The sequence below is a fragment of the Eucalyptus grandis genome, chromosome 11, assembly GCF_016545825.1.
Source record: "Eucalyptus grandis isolate ANBG69807.140 chromosome 11, ASM1654582v1, whole genome shotgun sequence".
NCBI lineage: Eukaryota > Viridiplantae > Streptophyta > Magnoliopsida > Myrtales > Myrtaceae > Eucalyptus > Eucalyptus grandis.
Genome location: NC_052622.1, coordinates 35,549,343 through 35,572,881, shown reverse-complemented (window position 1 = coordinate 35,572,881; position 23,539 = coordinate 35,549,343). Strand labels below are relative to the sequence as shown.

General features: G+C 37.7%; 1 protein-coding gene across 3 annotated transcripts in view; it reads right to left on the bottom strand.

The window, feature by feature from the left end:
- The window catches only part of LOC104426267 (serine/threonine-protein kinase ATM), a 47,988-nt gene extending 29,143 nt beyond the window's left edge, over positions 1–18,845 (bottom strand). For 2 of the 3 annotated variants that reach the window (XM_039304292.1, XM_039304294.1), the window contains exons 1-35: positions 18,660–18,845; positions 18,175–18,283; positions 17,926–18,069; positions 17,354–17,515; positions 17,065–17,254; positions 16,813–16,969; positions 16,599–16,735; positions 16,408–16,495; positions 15,900–16,003; positions 15,016–15,114; positions 13,972–14,028; positions 13,604–13,655; positions 12,861–12,935; positions 12,330–12,371; positions 12,154–12,224; positions 11,788–11,836; positions 11,242–11,313; positions 10,810–10,965; positions 10,616–10,702; positions 10,345–10,535; positions 9,363–9,966; positions 9,206–9,277; positions 8,884–9,048; positions 8,216–8,341; positions 7,032–7,159; positions 5,521–5,677; positions 4,617–4,663; positions 4,467–4,530; positions 4,217–4,291; positions 3,609–3,731; positions 3,283–3,468; positions 2,470–2,591; positions 2,321–2,390; positions 2,107–2,234; positions 52–193 (exon numbers count right to left, since the gene is read on the bottom strand). In XM_039304292.1, coding sequence (XP_039160226.1) covers positions 52–193; positions 2,107–2,234; positions 2,321–2,390; positions 2,470–2,591; positions 3,283–3,468; positions 3,609–3,731; positions 4,217–4,291; positions 4,467–4,530; positions 4,617–4,663; positions 5,521–5,677; positions 7,032–7,159; positions 8,216–8,341; positions 8,884–9,048; positions 9,206–9,277; positions 9,363–9,966; positions 10,345–10,535; positions 10,616–10,702; positions 10,810–10,965; positions 11,242–11,313; positions 11,788–11,836; positions 12,154–12,224; positions 12,330–12,371; positions 12,861–12,935; positions 13,604–13,655; positions 13,972–14,028; positions 15,016–15,114; positions 15,900–16,003; positions 16,408–16,495; positions 16,599–16,735; positions 16,813–16,969; positions 17,065–17,254; positions 17,354–17,515; positions 17,926–18,069; positions 18,175–18,283; positions 18,660–18,737 — 4,329 coding nt within the window. In that variant the 5' untranslated portion in view covers positions 18,738–18,845. The remainder of the gene's footprint in view (positions 1–51; positions 194–2,106; positions 2,235–2,320; positions 2,391–2,469; positions 2,592–3,282; positions 3,469–3,608; positions 3,732–4,216; positions 4,292–4,466; positions 4,531–4,616; positions 4,664–5,520; positions 5,678–7,031; positions 7,160–8,215; positions 8,342–8,883; positions 9,049–9,205; positions 9,278–9,362; positions 9,967–10,344; positions 10,536–10,615; positions 10,703–10,809; positions 10,966–11,241; positions 11,314–11,787; positions 11,837–12,153; positions 12,225–12,329; positions 12,372–12,860; positions 12,936–13,603; positions 13,656–13,971; positions 14,029–15,015; positions 15,115–15,899; positions 16,004–16,407; positions 16,496–16,598; positions 16,736–16,812; positions 16,970–17,064; positions 17,255–17,353; positions 17,516–17,925; positions 18,070–18,174; positions 18,284–18,659) is intronic. The other variant, XM_039304293.1, reaches the window with a different exon arrangement.
- Between the last annotated feature and the right edge of the window lie 4,694 nt (positions 18,846–23,539).

Here is a 23,539-nt window from a genome sequence, read left to right as displayed (position 1 = left end):
ATGAAATTAAGCACCAAAGTTGCTTGATAAATTTAGTAATAGAACATTCACCTGAAGTTGCTCTCCCAACACACTAGTGATTTCTTTGGATGGATCATTCTCAAAAGCCTTTCGCAAAGTGCCTATTATGCAACAACACTGATCTTGCAAAGCATGGCAACCAATATATTGCCCAACCAAATTGAAAAGGTAACTGGAAACAACATATTTTGCTTATAAACTTGAATAGATAATTCTAGCAAAAAAAAAAAAAAAGAAAAGCAACTTGAATAGATAAACACAGCAAACTATCCATTGATCACATCGGTGCATCGCAAACTGATCAGATGGACTAGCTCTAGGTTTTGAACCTTCACCATCTTTCCACACAACAACCATAAATAATCTTTTTTGATTAAAATAGGATTCACAAACACTCCATTTATCCAATGAAATTTGATGGCCATTCACATCTTTCTGTAATCTTTACTGACACCACTGATATCCCAAGTTCCTACGATTTATACTAACATTTTACGGGAGGGGTTCTATGCCTCGTAATAGGAGCCAACCCCACTTAGTGAGGTAGAGGTTTAGTTTGTTCTTTTTACATCATTGTCATGTTTCACATGGCATGGCCAACTCTTTGACAGGTTCCACTGCTACATTGAGGCTTGGGTCTGTATCCCCAGGTGTCCTTACTAATTTATCCCTACATGAAGAGATACAGAGGGTCAATCAAATCAACCTCCTCTTCATTTAAAAATTTCCAAGAGCCTAAACAATATATAGACGGTTTGACACCCTTACCCCCAATGTTTTCTAATCTTGTCAAAATGGAGAATACACCTAAGTTCATTCTGTTCTCAATAACACAAAAATAAAATGCTTGAGTTAGATAACATTCTCACCAACACGCAGGTGCTTGTAGATTTGTATAGACCAAATTTAACTGGCATTAATCCATTAGTGCCTCAATGCAAAGTTAAATATATAATGGTGGTAAGGAATTAGGGTAAAGCTATTACTAAGCTATGCCTAAAATCAAATGTCAGGTTTTGATTGATGTCATAGGGACTGGAAAAGATTAGGGAACTAGGGATGTGAATATTGGGACTGATTATCAGCAAGGGCACACTTGGTTCAGACACCTGAGTTGGGTTAACCCACCACAGTTACTCAGATGATATGCAAATCTCTAAAAATTCTTTAGCTCAAATAGAATTATCTTGCCAGAAACATATGGTCATGTAATTAAAAATGTGAATAATCAGCAAACTTAGGCATGGCTTTGATAGGTCAGAGGAGTTTGAGGAGCAGGAGGTATCCAGTTTCATTAAAATATAGGCGTTGGTAAAACATTCCTTTCAGAAAAATACTACATGAGATCCTACTTACCAATCTCTTCTGCTTTATAAAGATCTTTGGAGTTCAAAAAACGCCATGAATATACACAGTTCACCAAGGTTTACTCGACTTCTATCGCTTCACTTGTCTGTTATGTGCTTCCTTCCCTTTATTAAATGGTTGCACACTTAATTTCAAGTTGGTATCGAGCCAAAGGTCTCAAGTTTCATTTCTTCCACTCACTTTTCTCCCATTTAATGGCTCCCCTTTAATTGTACTTATTGGACTTTGACTACTGTTTCACTCCACTCATCAGATTCACACACATAAGGCCTTCATCAACAAATCAGCCTTAGTCTAAGGGGAAGTGTTAAGATGAAAAATTTATTTCACACCATTCTACCACAGCTTCAGCTTTCAGAGTAAAAGATTATGCACTCAATTTCAAGTACTCTTAGTATAAATGCCAAATTCAAATATAAGGTGGCAAGAAGAATGAAGCTTGTAGAAATACATTGACTTTAAGTTATGTTCATTGATGCAGGACAGAGTACAAGCCATGCAGGCGAGCCTCTTCCTTCCATAGTTGTTGAGAACAAGAATATGCAAACATCCTCAGGATCACCTCCTACAAAAGGATAAACATATGCACACCAATGTATAGCCCAACAAGAAGCTTTTTCTTAGTGAATATGACGCTATCTAGGATAGGAGATCCCCCCCATCAATATTGTCAGTGCAAAAGTCTAAGAAAAGAAATTGCATAATGAGTAAACTCACTTTGAAGTGCTTGCACTTGCAACTCTATGCCCCAATACATCTACAAGAACTTCGATTTCAGCCAACCTATGACATCTGTGCCTGTGATGACTCGCTGATGCGACCTTGTGATGAATTTCAACTATGAACTGCAGACCATAAGATGAGTTCACTAAAAATGTAAACATGTTAATTCAAAAGAAAATCAATTGAAGTGCAAGAAAATAAGAACAACCATGAAAACTCTATCAGGGCGGAAAATGTTAATCTTATCCATAACACCAACCGCTGAAGGACAGTCTCCCCTGTAACAATCAAATGTGAGAACATATACCAAGATGATTCAAAAAGCACTAAGCAAAAAGTGCAGAGAAGGCCATGTACTGATCCAGGAACCCGTCGACAACCATTCGGATTGCACAGGATATATTATCCTTGGAAAAGAAAGGAAGCGGAGGATCCGACCCATCATAGGCAAGGGATAACAGGTGGCTAACTATGGACACCTAGAAAATAAAAATGAAGATGCTTAATTAATCTCCAGAGCAAAATGATGCGGGCAAGCAGACAAACAAAATATGACATCAGTAGAAACATTTTCTCCCAGTATGAAGCATTATCAGGATACAGTTCCAGAGTACCAAAGAAGGTGTTCCCTTGCTGGTAATATCTTAGGTTAGAGTGATGGAGATAATAAAAGAGTACAGTAAACAGCACTACGGGAAGATGCCTGATATGAAATCTGCCTAGTCTTCACAGAATCAGAATTCAAACAGAATTGCTAATTCAGTCGCTAAACTTAATTCCTAACTGAAAGAGGCAATGCCCACAAATAGCATCAACATAAAAAGCATTTAGCACAAAGAAAAGAAAAGTACTCCTGACAATTCAACAGAAACGGTAGGGTATGAAAAAATCAAACATTTCTTTATCAATTTCTCTCAACTTTTGGTTCTATTCAGTTATTCCCCAGTTAAATCATGAATACATTAGTGGATGAGTTATGGTAAATGTAAAAGAAAATGATGAGTTAGAGTAAATGTAAAGAAAATGAAGTCTTAATATGAGTGATACTACACTAAGTGCTAACAAGACCGAAATACAATACCAACTACAATTATCAAAGGACCTAAGATAGTATGGCTATCTGATTCAAAATTCCACAGCTAAAATTGTATGGGACAGTAACAAACAAACCATGTGCTTTTTAATAAGATTGTCCCTTGCAGTCTCAGAAATCTCGGCAATCTGAAGAATATAACGCTGGAGCACCATTGCTCCTTTTTCCCATCCCGAAATTTTACTGCAGTGCAGAGCCATACAAACTGCAAAAATTGGGACGAAGTGATTTTGAACCAACACTGCCAAAGGTTGACCAGAAATCTGGAATCAAAATGATCGAGTCAGCTAAGACAAAAAGAAACCCAGGCATCAGATGTATGGCACAAAAGTACCATACGTAATACTAATTAAGAGATCTTCACTGTCCACCTAGATAAGAGGATGATAGAGGGAAATCATACCTGTGCAAGCCAGGAGAGATCAGATTTGTTGTCTTCATGCAGAATGAGTGCTGGAAGAAGCCAATCACAACAATACTGCACAAAGTACCTGGGTTCCACCTCCGAAACAAAAAAATGTCTCACCTGCAATAAAATAAAAGAAATGATAATGACGATTCCAAAATGGATGCAAAGAGCAAGCTCCTACAGGAACAGAAAAATTTAATTATGATAAAATATTCTTGATTTTTGGCCCATTTCTTGACCGCATAAACTTTTTGGATAAAGCATTGTCTTATAAGGTATCAGACCACAAGTCAGGTAATGAAAACCCCAAGAACGGTGATATTAGATTAACTTTTACAGCATTAAATCACTTTCAGGGGTGATTTTAAATAAATTCCATATAAGGAATTTCTAGGGAGCTCAATAGGTCACAGGAAAGGACCAGAGGATGTAAAAGGTAAAATGCTTCAAGTAGCGTACACTTGATAATAATAAGCTGTATGATAAGACATATAATAAGCAGTATAGCAAACACAAGAACATTAAAGTGAGTTTGTAAAGGATCATCAGGGCAAATTAAGTGCATTCAATCAATATTTTGCAGCAAAAGTAAAGTGCATCACCTCAACAAGGGCAGCCAAACTTACGCCACAAGTAACCCAGCAGAAGATGATAGGTCCCATGAGTTCTTCCAGATACTGCAAAAGTTTAAGATCCTTATGTAATTAACAACATTAGAGAAATCATTAATATATACAAGATGAATTCAGATGACACTAATAACAATGATAAACCAATGGTATACACCATTGCATTCATAATGCACTTCAGATTCCGGATTGGGAGTGGGATAGAAAAGGCAATGTCAGTCACCTTTAACCTGGTAGTGTATTGAAGCATTCTGGACAAATTGTCAAGCACTGCATTTGCCAGCACCCTGCAGGGAGCAAAGCTTCTGAGCAAAGATGAGGGGGGAAATAGATTGTCAGATCCTAAATAAGAAGGAATGTAGAATGCTTCTACCTGTGACAAGGATCAATTGCGGAAATTACGCATATCATAAAGACAGCCTGCAAAGTTTCTAGTTTAGATCGAGTTAGAACTGGAAAAAAAAAAAAAAAAAAAAAAAAAGGAAGGGGGAAGGGGAGGCAAGTAATCCCAAGACAGAAAAGGGATGGAAATCAGAAGACTATTCCAAAAGAAGCATAGAAACCAGAGCAAGAGAGCAATTAAACATTAAACTACGCCTTCATCTAACAGCTAATCATATATTTCCACACTTTAGGCTTAGGCCAAAGTCTAGCCTCATCTAAAGCTTAAAATTTAAGAATAGCTGGCAAAAGTCCCACAAATTCTCATAGTTACTATTGAATTGATATTGTTAAATAGCACCCAATGCGCTCTGGCAATGTAAAACTTTACGTCTAAATGTCTTGTGACATGTGCATTATGGCACAATAACTCACTTTGCACGTCTTAGATTTGTAAATATACATTTGTATTAAGAAGAGTGCTAAGACTACTTGTCAACAACATCCTTGACTCACTGAAGCAATGATTTTTTTTTTTTTTTTTAAATATAGGTACACTGATGCAATGACTTTTCAACAGGAAACTTGCCAGGTTCATAGATAACAAAAAGCTGTTTAACATAAACACTTTGGGAAACTGAACACCAAAAAGTGTACAGAGATTCCAGGATTAGGAAAAAAAATTCTTCAATTCCTTCAACCGCTTTTCTATTTGCCTTCAATTAGTCAACACAAGATTTACTGCAATAATTAGATTATCTGGACCACAAATTCATCCTTCACTTTTTAAGCCAAGTCATTAAACTACCTAGACCAACTGAAAAAGAATACCAGAAAATTCAATTGAAAATACAGATGCGATAACCATCTGAGTTCTAGGGATTCCTCAACCAGACCTGGAGCTCTATTTTTTCACTGTGCAATGCGAGATGACACAGAGTAAGGATGATAGTTTCCATCATAGGACGAGGCTGTGGACCAGCTGCTAATACATCCCTTGCAGGGACAATCTTTCCTTTCAAGTAAAATACCAATGGAACATCAAAGTTGGAGCTGGACATATCAAGAGCATGAGTCAATTTCAAATCTCATGGCATTCAAATAAAAGTTACTCATTTCAGCATAAATGAAGATAAAAGGAAAAAAAAAATCACCTTATGGCACAGGAAACTGTTATTGTAACAAAATAAAATGAGGAATAAAGATCATTGCTCCCCAGTCTACCAAACAAGGAATTCACACCCTACTTTTGTAACTTCCATAAATTAAGCCTTTCCAATACTAAAACCTGCATCTATATCTGCTTGGTGACATCCAAAATATTCAGTCAACTTGGCTTTCCACTACAAAAGAAAAATAACCGCCTCTAGTTCTGTCGATGACTTCAACAACAGCTACCGCAAGCACAGCAAAGGGGGTGAAAGTTGACTCCATCGGAAAAATCACCAGAAATTACTTAATGCACACATAAAACAGTGTTAAAGACCTAACATTTGATAAAATCCTTCTTCAAAAGAACAAAACAGGGAAGATGTACTAGCAGCAATTTTTATATAATCTACATTTTGTTCAAAGAGTTGTAAGATGGCAGAAACTTCTGAGATCAGCCCAACAAAGTTTCCTTAATTGGAGTGGTGACTTTAAGAGAACCTTGGCAATAGCGTAAGTAGGCTATCAGAGTAGGGACAATGTCAGACTGCAGCAAATTTAGGCACTTCATCATGAGGGGAGAGAGAAGAGGGTGAGAAAGTAGTAGGTGGAGGGGAAGCTTTTTGCTCATGAACTTAGCAAAGGACCAAGTAGGTGGATAGAGTACCACAACAAAGGCTGGAGGTAGAGAATTACACAATCTTCAGATCAACCAAACCTCTGCCCATACTTGATATGATAGATTTTCAGACCAAGACAGGTCAAACAAAGAACATATATGCATATCCCATTGATAAAATTGTCCACGATATTCAATTTTTCTTTAACGACTTATCCGGGATTTGCTAGTAACTAAAATTATATATATATATATATATATATATATATATATATGGTCAAAATTTACATGAGAAGATGCACCAACATTAACAAAAGGTTTGCAGTTGTGATACTTAATAAGTTAATAATGTTATGTTAAAATGTTTTGTCATGTAGTCTTTGTTTTAAATTGACATCAGCAAATTAAGGCACTTATCAGGTAAGATTAAACTCAACTGAAGTAATCTGGTCGACAATAATACACATAAAACTAGGTAAATAAAAAAAGGTTGGATGGTGTTTTTTCCACGGTTCCTAACAGAACTAAACATCAAAGGGAATAACGCATCAGCATCCACTATCCAATAACATGCATCGCAATACCCAACCATATTTTGTCCAAGAATTCTGAATGAAATACAATAATAAGTAAACTGACCATATATCCTCAAACAACTCTTCATGACCTTCCCATGTCTGAAAAAGAACACCAATACGTCTAGCCAAGAACAGCCTTACTCTATAGTCAGAGTCTCGAAGCATGGTGAGCAGTCTCTCAATCAACATCTGTAGTAATGTAAACATAGAAGGTTAAGCAACAAGATGGTCAAAGGAATAACAAAGAAGTCCTTTAAACCTAAGATTCAGGCCAACATATCTCAGGTTTAATGTGTCATAGGATTGTTAGAGTATTGAACTACAAACCATGCCTTTGTCTAACAGCTTAAGTTTTTGAAACAGTTGAAGTAGTCCCACAAAATCTCACATTATATCAAAGCAAGAGATCCTGAATTCATATCTTTCCAAGCCCCTTATTTGCCTCCCCATTATATATTTCCACGCCATAGTCTTGGGTCAAAATCCAGCTTATACTTTTAGAACAGTTGGTATTGGTCCCACAACTTGAAGGATTCTACAGTTGATTATACTTGTTAGGAGTAAGAAGGGTAAATTAGTCTTTACCACTTTTAAGGTTCATTTTTTATGTATATATATTAAACTTTATTGAATAATACGGAGTAAGTTTTCCTCAACTACTGGGTATTGTACCTTAGTCGGAGGAAATCTGGTATCATGGAAAAGTAAGAAACAAAGTGTTGTTGCCCGCTCCAGTGCTGAGTCAGAATATAGAGCCATGGCACAAGTGATGCGTGAATTAGTATGGATTCGACAGTTATTGACTGAGTTAGGCTTTAAAGATTTAGTACCCATGACTCTGTGGTGCGATAATAAAGCTGCAGTGCATATAGCTTCCAACCCGGTGTTTCATGAGAGAACAAAACACATTGAAGTTGATTGTCATTTTATCCGAGAGAAGTTGCAAAGTGGAGTAATTCTTCCTAATCATATTCGAACCAGCGAACAACTTGCAGACATCTTTATTAAGTCCTTGGGTAATGGGAGGATAGAACATATTTGTAACAAGCTGGGCATGATTAATATTTATGCTCCAGCTTGAGGGGGAGTGTTAAGAGTAAGAAGGGTAAATTAGTCTTTACCACTTTTAAGATTTATTTTTATGTATATATATTAAACTTTATTGAATAATACGGAGTAAGTTTTCCTCACAATACTAATTCAACTTAGTCTCCTATAATTGATGCCTGCACAAGGTGCAATTACCTGACCCACTTTAGGAGATATTAGGACCAAATTGCATATGCTGTCAACAAGCTTTAGACGTCCTGACCAATCAAGAAGTTCAACTTCTGCAATTGCAGACACCATATCTCTGAGCCGTGCCAAACTCTGCAAAAGATGAAAACATCACTCACAAAACAAGGTAAGATTTAGCTAAGCTCGCAAGACAATAGACACCATGTCAGCCAATGCTGTATATTTTTCTTTCTCCAATTTTGGACAACATATACACAGTACAATTTCTTCATGCCATTGTTATCTCTCTCTGTATTACAAAAAATTGTTCTGTTTGGGGTGACATATACTTTTTAACTTTCGCAGATTTTGCACCTCTCATACTTCAACTTTTTTTTTTTGGTGAAAGGTAATTGTATTGAGCTTTAACCAAATGTACAAACTAAACGGCACTCATACTTCAACTTTCATGTAATGCAAACACCAGAAACAGTTTAGCATATATACAATCATTGACATGCAAAATCAGATATTATCTGTTCTTATTCTTCTGAAACTTAGTATGTCTTCGTTTATTTCAGATTTTGGAGGAAAGTCATAAGTAGAATAAGAAGTTGTTGCTCTAAATGAGTAATTAGATGTTACAATTCGTGACCTTACATTTAAAATCCAGAGTGCAGAAGAGAAGTTTTAACCTGGTCAAATTCTTCTTCTCCAAAAAACACAAGAGAGTCTCCATCTTTTCTGACTCTTTCTAAACGCAACAAAGTTCCTGTGAAGGTGCAAATTGCAGCTACTATATTGCCACAATCCAGCTTAAGATTGACTTGCGTCTCCATCATGCCATTCAGGAGATTCACCTGTGACATTAAACATAAGTTCTAGGACTACAAAGATAACAATCTGCAAACAGCTTATTAAAACTCAATGAAGAAAAAGTTCTTCAAGAAAATTGGCCTGTATCTTTGAACAAATATTCAAGGAACTCTAGAGATTAAGAGCCCAGTATCCTCTCACCATATCCAAAACATTTACTGCAGAAGACCAATATGGATACGAGAAAACATTATGCAAAATATTCTCTGACACCTGATGCAAAAATGGGGAAAAATTATAAGCTTAAAGGAAACATGTGAACATTAGAGATAAGGAAAAAGTAAGCTAGCTATTTTACCTTCCTATCACACTCTATTTTCAGTAAACCACATAAAATTTCCCACGTCATTTCAGGTTCCACAGAGAAAAAGCATGATATCAGCGATATCATGCCCAGCTTCCAACATTTAACAGAAAATGATATTCCATAAGTCATTTCCCCACCATCTGGAGGAATATCTACATTTTTAGAATCCTTGCCCGCATCCAATTCCATGTCCACAATCCGGCTCTTATCTCCACCACTTTGGCATGAATATTGATCAAGCATCACATCAACAGCAGATGAGCCCACATCGGACTGAGGGCTTCTTTCATACCTTCTACTTTCATAGAGACCAACCAATGCTCTTAAGAGCCTCTGAATGGACTGGCTTATTGCCCTATTAGACACAGCATCTAGAGCATTTCCATTTCTCCACTCTTTGAAAATAGGCGAGGAAACAAAGCTTCTAAAGGAAACTAAAATAGCACTTGTTCCATCACGCAACACACTAGAACCCGAACAACCTTGTGAATGAACATCGTTTTGGACTTCTTCAATGACAGCAGCAGCATTATTTAAAAGCTCTGCCAAGAATTTGGCCATATTTGATAGGACTACTACTTCTTCTTTCCTTTGTCTGAAGGAAGACAATAATTAGCAAATAAAAGAACAGGGAATAATGAAGGGAGTGAAAACATCAAACGAGATCGACATTCAAGTTTGACAGAAACAAGTCAAAGATCAATAGTCCCCAATTATTATACTCAAGGAAGCACAAGGACAAAATAACAGAACTAAGTACTTTTGAACTAAGCATATTAGTATATTCAAGGGAAAATGTTACTCAAAGTCCAAGACAGAAAAGAAAACACACTCTAAAACAACAAAGCAACCCAAGAGAAAAAAAAAAATTAAAATGTTACTCAATAGTCAGGCACCTTAAATAATGAAAATTACTAACATGAACTTCAAAAAAAAAATTGCTACTGTAGAATGTAGAGAGAAAGGGTCAAACCTGATGAAATTTAAGGCATATATTAAGTTAGCCAAGTGAGCACATACAAAGAAAATATCTGACAGAGGCTTGCTTTTAGGATCCTCCAACACCAAAGCTCCTTCAACATGAATCCCCAAGTCACGCAACAGCAGTTCTCTTAGCTGCCGAGGAGGAAGATGGACTTCTTGATGCAGATGGACAAGGGAAACCTAAAATTTGTAGACTTTAACAAAAGCCCAGGAACTATGCAAATCAAAGCCATTAGAGAGAAAGAGACCAGAATTCAAACCTCCCTATTGCAACACGAGTCAATTTTTGTCAGAGCTTCCACAGAGCAGTCAAAAATGTGAGGCAAATTGTCACATTGATCTTCTCTCTATAACCAGGTCAAGTTTCAAAGAAGGAACAAGAAAATTGTGACAAAAAGCCTGATGGAAAGAAGGAGGTGAGAGAAAAAACACAGCCAAGAACAATATTGCCTACCTTGGTTCCACCGGCAACAGCATCAGCATCACTTAGAGGACAGTTTGACGAAGGAGTCCCTTTGTGACAACACTTAAATGGATCATAACCAGAACAAAGGGCAGAAATGGAAGCAGGCAACAACAGCACAATTTTCTCATCAAACAGGGTTGAATCCTGGTAAGTCACCAAAAAAGGTTTAGATAAATCGATAATGAGTTTGCTAAGTGAACAAAAATTAAGAGGTGCCAGCAAAGACAAATACAGGTGTTTAATCCAAAATTTAAAAGCACAAAGATCTCAAAATACTCCAGAAATTTATATCACCTATAAGTATTGGTACATGTATGAATAAGTACATTATTACCTATAAATACCAGCATATCAAGCTGAACAGAAGAAATTCCTAAAATGACTAACATATACAATTCTGGAAACTTAAGGCACACAAACCTTCCATCTTAGACCATCTAAGACTGTTCTCAACAGCTTTTTCCTTAGATGTAACATGTCTTGGGGTTCGACCTGCATAATCAAGCAGAAAGAGGCACTGATTGAATAAAAAGAAATCAACACTGAGGGAAACTGGTTAATGGTTCAGTTTGACTGTGTAGAGTGAAATCCCATCTAAACTCAGGGAAATGTGGGCTGAAATAACCATCATGCAGCTTGTAAAGGCAGGGAAGAAGCCAGAGGGAAAAAAGCAAATTCCCCCAACCCAGAGGAAAAACATCAGGTGAAGGCAAAACATTCAAGTTCAATGTGCAGAATTGTGAGATCCAAGAGCAAGAATTATGTAAAGTCAAAAAATGTATCTGAAGAAAGACTAATTCTGAAAAAAATCATAACCAAGAACATGCCAAAAATACAGCCAAAGGAGAAGCAGCCTTAGGAACAGTAAACTAGCAGATAGACGTTAACTAGCAAACTAAGTAAGAGGGATGGCAATACACTACTATGTAAGAAGTCCAAAATCTTCACAATGTCAAAGACACTTACTTGAGAACCTTTCCTGGAGAAGTAACTGGAAATGAAATACAAGACAGACCTATATGAAAGTAGCAATCACACAATTAGTGCGCAAAAGAATGAAAGATAGTCAAGGATCCGATATTTAAAAACCAAAACCCCAAACATTCTCATGATACAATGTTAGTATATACAGGTGCTTTTTTAAACAAGCAGAGAAGGGGGAGGATGGATAGGAAGCAACATAATAGCACTTAATGATAACATGCCATTTTGGAATGCAAAACTTTGAACCAAGGAGGCCCAGTCCACAAAAAATAAGCTGAGCACCATAATGGAAGTTTCATTAACGTCCTCAGAAGATTCCTGTCAGCATATAGAGAACATCGTACTTACTCTGACATTGTTCGTTTGAATAACCTTAGATCCCATATATCTTCAGGTATTAAGTAGCTAAAAACTAGATCCTGGAATCAGAAAAGGACATGAAAGAACATTTAAATTCTCCCCACATGAAAAAATAGTCAGTGTAAAGAAGATGCATCTTCAAGAAAAATATCACACGCACTAACCCTTGAAATCAGGTTCCCAAGAAGCATGAGAGCAGCATCAGCCTGCATTATTGAATTCAACAAAAGCTTCAGATAATTAAATTAAACTAAAAAATAAATAAATAATAAAAAGGAAAACTCAAGTCTTCACCAAGGTTGTGACTTTAATTGACAATACTTAATTGTTCACAAGAAAAAATCATCAACAAAATACAGATTCTAAAGAGTAGACTGCATAGAATATGGATGAACTGCAGAACCAGCATTTAAGAAAAGATATATGCTCTCATGAGGAATCTATTCTGCACATATGAAGAATCTATAGTGCACAACTCACCAAACGAAATTCTGGTTAAACATGACAAAAGATACATTATAATTAGAATGCTTGGTGAAGTAGCAAGTAAATCTATGGGTAACAAGGTAACATATCTTATTCTTCATCAAAATGATGAGGAAGTAGATAGCGTCAGTGTGAAATTCATGAATATGATGACACCATTATTTGAATTAGTTCTATAAACCTAAGCAAATTCAATGAGCAAAGCTTACCACCATGGTTATATTACTGAACAGTGGAAAACCATGCATCAGACTGTTCCATATCAACTGCCAGCCCGAGTCAAACTGCAAAAGTTTCATCCTGGAACTGAGTGCATTTTCCAGTCTAGACATGCTTTTACAGGGGGAAAGAGAGGTAAAAACTCCAAGAACCTCGCATTAATTGTCAACAGTTATCATTCCGTGCAATAAATTTCGAACAATGTCTGAAATATTTTAACTAGCAAAAGAAGATAGCTACTTTAATTTACATAAATACAATGCCATGTAGTAAAGTCCTAGTTAATATGCACGTGAAATTCTGAACAAAGCAACAAACAAATCCCATACAGATACGTGGGCAATCACCTGGTACCAACCAGTTGCATTTCCGAACAGAAGTGAACAACTCTAAATCCTAACACAGTCAACCAAGCAAAAGAAAAAGGGAGAAAAAAAAATTTGCAGTGTGCAGTAAATCATCCTAAATGGATAATAAATTAGAAAAAAGAATGCTGCAAGACACAAGACTCTCAGATTGTGGAGAGCCAATGCCCTACTTCAGTACATAGAAAAAGAGAAAGCAACATCCTGTCTAGTCAATGGTTTTATTTGCTCACATAAAGTCTTGTCTGAGCAGGAATTAACAGAAGGTAATTCATCAGCAACGCTTCCAAAATAATAGAAAGAAATTTTACATGAGACAATAAAGTAGTAACTCTAGTCAATGCATTGTGACCAAGGTTCAGAATTACCTCATTGAGTGAATCTGAGAGTGAGAGCAGCGAAGATAGCTTCTGCAGACTCCTTGAGTTACAAAGGAATATTATTAATCAAAATGTACGGAAATAAACATCTAGAAGTTTTTCTACCCATATAAAATGATTGCACATGCAGCTAACAAAATTATGTAACTCTAGAGACCTGTAGCACCAAGTCCTCAAACCTAATTTTGAACAACTACAATTCTAATGGACATGCACAATTACATCAGTCACTCCTATATTCCTCACATCCTAATAAAGAGATGAATCATATCCTAATGAAAGGAAATTGAAAATCACATCAGTCATTCCATAAGCCTCACTGGTCAAATAAAAAAATTAAAAAAAAAATCATATACCTCAAAGTCCACAGAAAACCTCCATAACTATGCTCTGTGTTGGCATCATTCATAATCCTATTATACAGTAAAAGTCATCAGTTAGCAATTAATAGAAAACTTTGAAAATGCTAAGATGCTTTATGCCAATACCCCTTACATAAGAACCATTTAGGCCAAAATTGATTCAGACCATGAAAGCACAAAGAATATTATCCCATTATTGGAATATGATAAAGTCTTCATACCCCAGCAGGTCCTTTAACGCTGATTCATCCTATAAGGTACTTGAAAGACCTCAAATCAATCAAAAATACTTAAAATTCGCATAAAATGGCATAAAGGAAGCCATACACCCATGGCCCCAATCTTGCTTGTGCCAAAAAGGAGCATCTATCCATGTTACAGATCATAAAACTATTATAGTCATATGTGTCATTTTGCATGTCCCAGACATGCACGAGAGATGTGCATGTGAAGAATACCACTGCCAAATGAAAGATGAGAATTTTCAAATCCCCATGACAGATTTTTGTTTTGTTCAAGCCTCTATAAGGTGTGGTAGAATCTTGAAGCTTTATCGTGCACTCAAGAAGAGTTATGTGTTGCAATATCAACAAACATTCATACAGTGATGCCAAATACACATGATGAATCTCCACAATATCCACATAAAATTAGTGTATCAAACCATTTCTGCCACAATGACTGCCAAATTAAAATAGAAGATCAGTGTTAAAAACAAGTGAGGTGACTCAGGACCCAAGAGATTACCAAAGTATTGCTTAAATATGCTACAGACAGAAGAAAGAATAGTCACCACTCAATATCAAACTGTTCAGAATCATCTCGCAAGAATGTACTAAAAATGAAATGACACCGTATCAGTCAAAAATATGATAGACAAAGGTTGCCTTTGCATGAATATTGCTATAATGTGGTGTATGACATTAAATTGGATTCAAACATGCAGAATAGTAGGGCAACTAAGCAATATAAACATGGACAGCAACAACAAACAGCATATATGGGGGGAAAAGAATAAAGCCAAAGAACATGAGGTACCTTTCAAAGTTGGCGCATATACCCTCAAACCAGTAGGTGAAAAGGTCTGTGCTAATACAACTCTGGTATCTAAATAGAAGACAACAGAACGCAGCATGCCTGTGATATGGCGAGGAAGTATCAGTATGAAGTGACAAAAACTACAAATGACAGATTGGATTGATTATAGATCAAGAAAATGCAGACATGATATAATTTTCACTGACAAGTCTGCACGGGGAATTCTTAAAGAAACTTCAAAAAAGGTACTCCTTCAATCTGCCAGTGATGCAAGTCACAATTCTTAATTACTTGGGCCCATCCTATCATCATCAGTGCAATGTTGTTCCAAAATACCTCAATGTTCCTTGCAGTTAAAATCAAAGTACCTAGATATCCCACAAGTTCCTCTGCATGGATCCTAGTAGGACCCGGTTTAGAACCCTTCTAGAATTACTAGAAGTCGTGTGTTCTTCTCTGGCTTTATGCCTTTAATCATGGTTATTGAGACAAAAACAGCTAGCATGAAGAAATTCCTGATGAACTTCATCCTATTGCAAAAATTTAAATTTAAGAAGAGAAAAAGAATTGTTTCAAAAACAAAATGTCATGTTATACTAACCAAAATTGACAATTACCATGGAATTATTATTCAAATTTCTGATGCTAATACCATTTGTAGTTTGTTTATAGGTGAGTAATAGCACCTCCCAACCTTTTGAACATGATTGTCTCTACTTAGCAAGGAAAAAAATAATTTTTAATCTTAAGCAGCTCAAACAAGATGCATAATTTTGAAAAACTATGAACTGATAAGTTTAGCTTGTCAGAGAAAATGCGGTTATTGGGCCGTATCATGCCCCCAAAAGTTAGACTCCATTGAAAAAAGTCGATACACAACGCACCATGACCATTTTCCTTCCATTAGTGCCTCTTTCAGAAGGATGGCTGCATGTTCCCTTTTAATCCGTTTTCCCGGGGATGGTGCTTTGCTTGTGCTGATGCATGACTAGAAGAGCAATGAATTGTAATAATCATCAGGTGAAAAAAGAATTCAGGCTTAAAATCATAATCATCATATGAGAAAGTTCTAAGTCAGAAACAGGACCAAAATTCATATATCAATAGATCGACCAATGCATCCTACCATATGTGCACTGGAACTATATTGGCATATATGTACATCAACACCTTTATCATCCCGAAGATATACGATGCAGTTTAACGTGTTAAAAGCAGAAGATAAAGATCTGTCCTAGAAGTTAATCATGATTGCACCAGTCTAGGAAATTTTTCTCAAGATCTTCAGACAGACTTTCAAACCTAGACAACAAAGAAAATCAAAGTCCAGGGCACGGCAATTACTGCAAGATGCATGGAGATACAAAAATGAGATGACCAAGAAGTAAGTACCTTATAGAATAGAAGAGCAGCCAGTTCCACCAAACCACAATAAGAACCACTAAGAATACCGAATTTATCATCCTTGACCACTTCACTCCTGAGTGTAGATCCCATTTAATAAAGCATTTTTTTGAAAGCACTACCCTGAAAAAAGAATTTGCGTTGAAGGAAAAAGGAAGGGGGGAGAGAGAGATTTTCACCAAGGGACACCACTGGTAGAGATAGTGCTTTGATCGAGATCCTTACAAACAACGTCCAAAAGTTGTTCAACCAGACCCCTCCCAGCATCTTCTTTAGTCAAATTCAGCTGTGACCTTGCGTACAAAATAAGTGCATCCTGCAAGACAATATTCAGTGAATATCAAATTCAAGAAGGAAAGAAGCAGAAGCCTCTAAGTTGGCTAGGCAGCGCACCTTAAGACCTCGCTCCCGTGAAGTCAGCCAATTACGTAACACAAATTGTTGCACTGTCTCATGAATATTCAACACCTGACAACCTAAATTTGGACCGTCCTTCAGCAAAAACATGTTAAAACACTCAAGAAGTTTGCGTGCAATCTTGCCCTCTTCCCTAAAATAAGAAACAAAAATTTATGAAAATTTATGCCCAGAATTTGCTATAGGAAGCTACAACTAATCAAGGCAAGAGAGAAAATTTGTAGAGACCTAACAAAAGAGAATATCCTAACAAAACCGTGGATGATCTCTTCCCTAATATTATCTGGGAAGTCCCCGGGAGGATTTTCCAGCATACACTGCAGCAGCAAAATGCAGCGAAAAACCTCCTCCTTGACATTGGATTGATTATAACCACTCAAACTTGTCTTGACCTTCTCCATGAACAGAAGCACCATGTCTAGCCATTGTGTATGAAAGTGGAAAATGAACTGATCAGCAACCGCTCACCATACCAAAAAGAGGAAAATGATACACAAATCATGAAAGCAGGACTCACTGCCATATATTTTCTTCCTCATGTGAAATTGATAATCTCTGACGACCAAAAGATGCCGTAGAATCAACCCATATTCTGATTGAAAGCTTGGAACATTGCTTAAGACATCCCATATGTGATTAAACAGCATTTTCGCCACAGATATCAATGGCAAATCATTGCCTGGTAAAAGAAAAATGTTGATTCACAAACTGACCAAGTGGAAAGAAAACTTGATGTGGACTGGAAAATGAAAGCTACCAGACATAGGAAAGTAGTGATCTCATGTAAGCATAGAGCTGGGAACACATGCAACCGTGAACATAAGGGCTAACAATTAACCTTCTCAATTTAACATATTCTCAAAAGAAGTGATTCCAGATAACAATCTGTACAGGAGCACACTTTTACACCTGAACTTTCCCTCTCCTAATACCAAAAATACCTGCATCCACTAGCCCTCGGAATGAAGTATTAATACAACTTTCAGTCAAATCTCCTGCTTTTTTTATCATTCACTTCCTGATCATCAGAATGGAATTTTAGAAAAAGAAAAGCAAGCTCGCGTTGAATCAGGTTACAGAAAGAAAAACCTGAAAACTTGGTATCATGCGCCCTTTGGACCACGATTCTGAGAGATTTTGCATATGTTGACTTGGGCAACCTCTTTTTGCTGGATGACACCTCCAATGACACGCACTGGATGAGCAATTTGACAAGAAACGGCCATGTTTCAGCTGCACAAACCATTTGGAGCCTTTTCAGTTTCGCTCATTATTCAATGAAGGCAGTGCCATGCGAGAGAGGGCAAAAGGGAAGGTCCAATAAGACCAATAGCTTACAGTGAGGCACTTCATTCGACGATAGCTTCAGAGTGTTTTGCCCGAGATATTTACAGAAGCCAAAGGATCTCTCCCCATCCAACCATATGTTCAACAACTTGATTCCCTCCTATTGACACAACACGTATCAAAATCAAAAGGAACCTCAATGGCCAACGAGCAAACAACCACAACACGATACAGATGCGAACTTATCCGATTAACACAAGCCCGTGCAACCAATTAACGCAGTTCTTGAAAATTAAATCTGTCTCCGCGAAAACGTCATACGATTTAATGATCGGGAATTTCAGGATTTTCTTGAATAATTAACTCGGTCTCCACGATAACTTCATGCGATTTAAACAACCGATTCTCCATATCTTCTTTAGTTCGGTTACAGAAACCGGCGGTAGACAGTCCCGAATCGATCGATCGAACGTGTTTAACATTCCTCCATTTTACCGAGAAAAAAAGAAAGAGGAAAGAAAGGAAGGCGACGGTACTTCTCGGGCCTTGGCCTTATCGGAAGACAGCTTCGAGATGATCTCCTGAACGTCCCTCGACGCGACCGTCGCGGCCATTCCGGCCGATCGCCGGAGCTTTCCTCGGCTTCCGTCTCGCTGCCGGAAGAGCGAAACCGTTGGCGGGAAGAGGGTTTTTGGGGAGAGTGGGGGAAGTGGGAGGGTTTAGTCGATTATGACGTAAGACGAGAATGCATTATAATTATATACATACATATATATATATATATATATAACGGATTAATTTCGAAAAAGGAAACCAATAAAGTATCAGCCAAACCATTTGGGCCGATTCGGGCCTGTACGACATGTGGGCCATCTTAGCCCGACCCGATTACTGGCCTTTTGAAATTGTCGAAGGTAATTCTTGGACTTCAGTTCAGACATCTTGCCAGCGGACCTGGGCCATTCTGGTCCAATACTATGTAGACCGTCGAGAGGAGGCTCCTGTGCAACTAATTGCGTTGCAATAACCATGGACGGATCGAACCCAAGACGGGTGTACCTCGTTCCTAAACCGTGAAATACCGGAATTCCCATGTGAGGAAGCTCGTGATCATTGCGATGGGCTAATTACTGTTGTGCAAGTTCTCTCGTTCTACATTAACGATTAGGAAGTCAATAACACTTAAGACTCGACGGATAGGTGAAAAAATGATTACGTGGTGCTCTCTCGGCGCAAGTAAATTCTATCGCAATCATCTCGTACGCACGGCAAAGTTCATCGAAAACCTTGATTTTCGGTGTTAAAACAGCGTGGCATTGGCTATGAAATTCCGCCGAAGAAATAGTAGAGAAGTACTTACAGGACCATATGTCAAACTTAACATAGCACGAGCAGTGCCGAAAGACAAACGATGGGACATGTTTAATCCGATTTACCATCAAATCCTGGTGGCAAGGCAATTGTGATCGTACACCTCGCCTCGTCAAGTCCGATTATCACGTGGACCTAATTTTTCGGGGCATTCCACGAAATGTTGATCCCTAGCGAGTCTTTTAGATCTAGACTTGATGATTACTAATAGCATTGTCTACTGCAAAAGATATTAGGTCTGTCCAGGAGAGGCTAATACATCTTACGACGGCAGGCCTAATTAATTGTCCAACTCAATTTGATTACCGGTTATTCAAAACCCTATAGACCGACTAATACCCACCTAGACGCCACACCGTCCTGGTTGATTAGGTTAATCATGATCCGATGTGTTTGACTAGACCGAAAAATGTAAGTTTGAATATGTATTGCGTGACAGTTAAGCGAAATGATTTTATGGAAAACGGGTTATATTGATTTGAAAAAAACACTGTGGGAGTCCCCGTCTAATGCATGTGAGCTCAATAGGTTTTTGTTGCTAGATGCTAAGCGAATGTGCCACCAATCTAAACGTGTAAATTATAACAGTGCGTTAGAGTGAATCAATAGAGGACCTCCAACCAATGATCTGGTTCTTCAACGATCGAGTTAATTCGATGTGAAGTCCACTTAACGAGAGCCATGCCGCAATAGTATTACAAGTTTATACGGTAAAGAGACACAAGAGTGACACGACTGGGCAATCATGGAGCTCTAATTGGCTCGATTAGGCTTATGCTTGACCCAATTTGCAGAACATGTACCTCTTTCAATATAGACGAGTCTCAATAGCAACGAGACTCCATTCTCGAGTCCATTTAGTTTGGATTTGGGCAATGATCACATCCAAGTCAAATTGATGGAACACCCAGATTTCCAAATTAGAAATAAACCCATCAAACAAGTGGGTTAAATTGAATTGAAAAATGTATAACCCAAATTTATTCATTTATCTCGTATTGATCAATTTTTATACGATAGGAATATAACGATTCATACCCAACCCAACATATTTTACTAAACGCTTATAAATTTAACGTAATTTGGGAAAACTCACATCTAGACAAATGTGAAAATACAAAGTGAGCGAGCTTAAGATCGAGAGAGTGAAGAAAATATCATAGAAATGGATTAAGTCTAAATAAGTTATAACCCCATCTAACACTTATATTAAATCAATTCATGACTCATTTACTGAATACAACTAATTTATACAACAAATTAACTTATCGAATACAAGTTAAGAAAATGAATTTATAATCCACTATGACTGATCTAATTATTGGCATTTCATGTCCGCGCATCATAATAAAACTACAGGGAAAAAGAGAACGAATCCACGAAAAGAGGTATAAATGGGAAAAACGTAGTGTCCTTACTGGAAAATACAAATATGGAAAAAGCGAATGTAACCGCAGGACCCCAAGTCGCTTTAGCACTGTTCCGATCTGCTGCTGTATGATGAGCCCGAGAAAGTCGCCGTCGGATCGTGAGACCTCCTACTTTGGGGAGGGGGAGGGGCTTGTTTGTCCGATCGCATCATTACCATCCACGTGCCCCCCGAGCAAAAGCAACGTTTGATCGAATCTGGCGTGGGCCCCCACACCCACCGCCCCCCCGTCTGAGACGGGGGGGAGGGGAGAGAAGAAGGCGAGCTTGACCGCGTCGATTTCGAGGCGGACAGCTTGACCGATTGACCCGACCGTCAGCGTCAGGGAGACGACACGAGGACCACCCGTTTCTTAGCCCGTCGGATTTGCGCCGAAACTCTCCGATTCAATTGCGAATCGACGGCAGGCCCTTGCCTCGACACGAGGGTAAAAGGTACCCAAGTTCCATTATTGTCAGGGTTAATACCATTAGTATATTCATGATATTATATTCCAAAGTAATTTTTTATCACCAAAAACTTGAATTAATGCACCTTTAACAAATTTATCTTAAATTCATATGGATTTTTATACAAACTTACTATTATGTGTCATCAAATTCGATAATTTCTTAAAAAATTTGATAATGATATTAACCATTTTTATTATTTTCACTTGGTTTCCATAATTTTCGAATTTTACCAATGACTTCTTTTTAGAAAGTGCTCCACACTAACTGATAGAGCTAACCCACCCCGCAATAGACTAGATGGTTCGAGCTTCAACCCTTCATCCGTGAGGGTAAAGGTTCGAAACTTCGCGCCCTCATTACGCGACTTAAGTGAGATGCCCTAGGAGGTGGGTTCCCGCGCTAATACCCCCGAGTTTACGTCACCGGGCGATTATTCAGTGGTTTATAGATCATAAAAAAAAAAAAAAAAATTGATATAGCTAAGTATTTTGAAAATATTCATAATCATGCTTTGAAAATTCGAAACAATTATGGTGACATGATGGATCCCCTACATTCAATGCAGAGACAGCTTATTTACATTCGAAAAGTGCTTGAGTTTTAATAATTGTTGACGAGTGCCCTGAAAAACTCTCTCACATGTTAATTTAACTATAGCGATGGTAAATGCGAGGCTTTTTACTGTCGAGTGGTTTGAGGCCGATTTGAATCCCGACTGTTCTTTAGTTTGTTTTGTGGATGTTGAGCTTGTCTTTTTAAGTAATAGTGTCGTTGTTTGAATCGAAGATTCCATAGCTGTTCGGAAAACTCTTGCCATTTGCTCAAGTGATAGAATTACTCTTAGTTTTTCCTTCTCACCCTTTCTACTTTGGAGGGGAAGAAACTTGGCACCGTAGCTCTCCAAGTGCCGAGGTATTGTTTTCTCATTTTAATCCCTAATTACATGGGCCTTTGAATAATCCAATTAAGGAAGTATATGTGTACTTATCCCTTTTTAGATCATACATTGATTATAACACGCCCGATTATCATTATGGTGAGAGATAACAACATAAATAGTCTATGAATTTTAGTCTAAAATGCAATGTAATCCATGAACTTTTAATCTGTTTAACGTAGTCCTTAAACTTTTAATTTGTATAACGTGATCCGTGAATTTTGAGGGCAACATTGAACCTTTTTTTATAACTCAATAATTAAATTAAGCATATATCAAAAGTCAATGGATTATATTGAACAAATTAAAAGTTCATAAACCACATTGCATATTCTATTACACATTTGATCAAAGTTTATAGATCATTTGTGTCATTTTCTTTAAGGCGATGAAAGACGTTCATTCAAAAGTTGATTAAACCTTAATTTGCAACCCTATCGCCTATTTTGAAGTTGGAAACCTCGCTCAATGGGCCTTGTGGTACATGTTAGTTCCCCCAAAGCGACACTCGAAGCATAATCGCATGTTTGCGATAAAGTAAAATCCTAGAGTACTATAAACAAGTTCATGTACCATCTCCACGAAATGGTTAAAGATCTCGCGGAATTAAAAAACAAAAGAAAGCGGGGGAAAAGAAGAGGGAGACCACAAATCAATCCGGATTTAATCTACGAAAAGAAAGGAGCCCCAAAAAAACTTTCGAATGATGGTGGCGTGGAGAGCCCTTTGCGCACCTTTATCCCCCCCATCAAACGAAACAGAAAGAAAAAGCAAAACGTGGGTGCAAATTGGAAAATCCAGGGATTTTTGGCTTTCACCCCGCTAGCTTAAGCTTCAAGATTTTCCTATTTCTGCGGTAATGGCGATCGAGAAGGAGGAGAAGAATTTAAACTTTAAAGCCCCAAGTCATATGGCTAAAGTGCCTAAGGGCACTTGTCTTTTCCTTTGAGCAGCAGCAAAAAGACAAGCATTCGGCTAAGAGGCACTGCGAGTCGACGAATCTCCTCGAAAGCGCATGCAAACACATGCATTCGCCATCATACGCCATTCCTCCTTTTGAGCTTTTTGGCCTATTTCGATTTGATACTCCAAAGGCTGGTAGACAGATATGCTTGAAACTCGGAACCCACTTGTTTTCAAGCGTTCCCTAACATAGGATTCTTCACCAACCGAGCTCGATGACCTAGTTCCTAGCTACAGCACACAAACATGCACATATCCCATGTT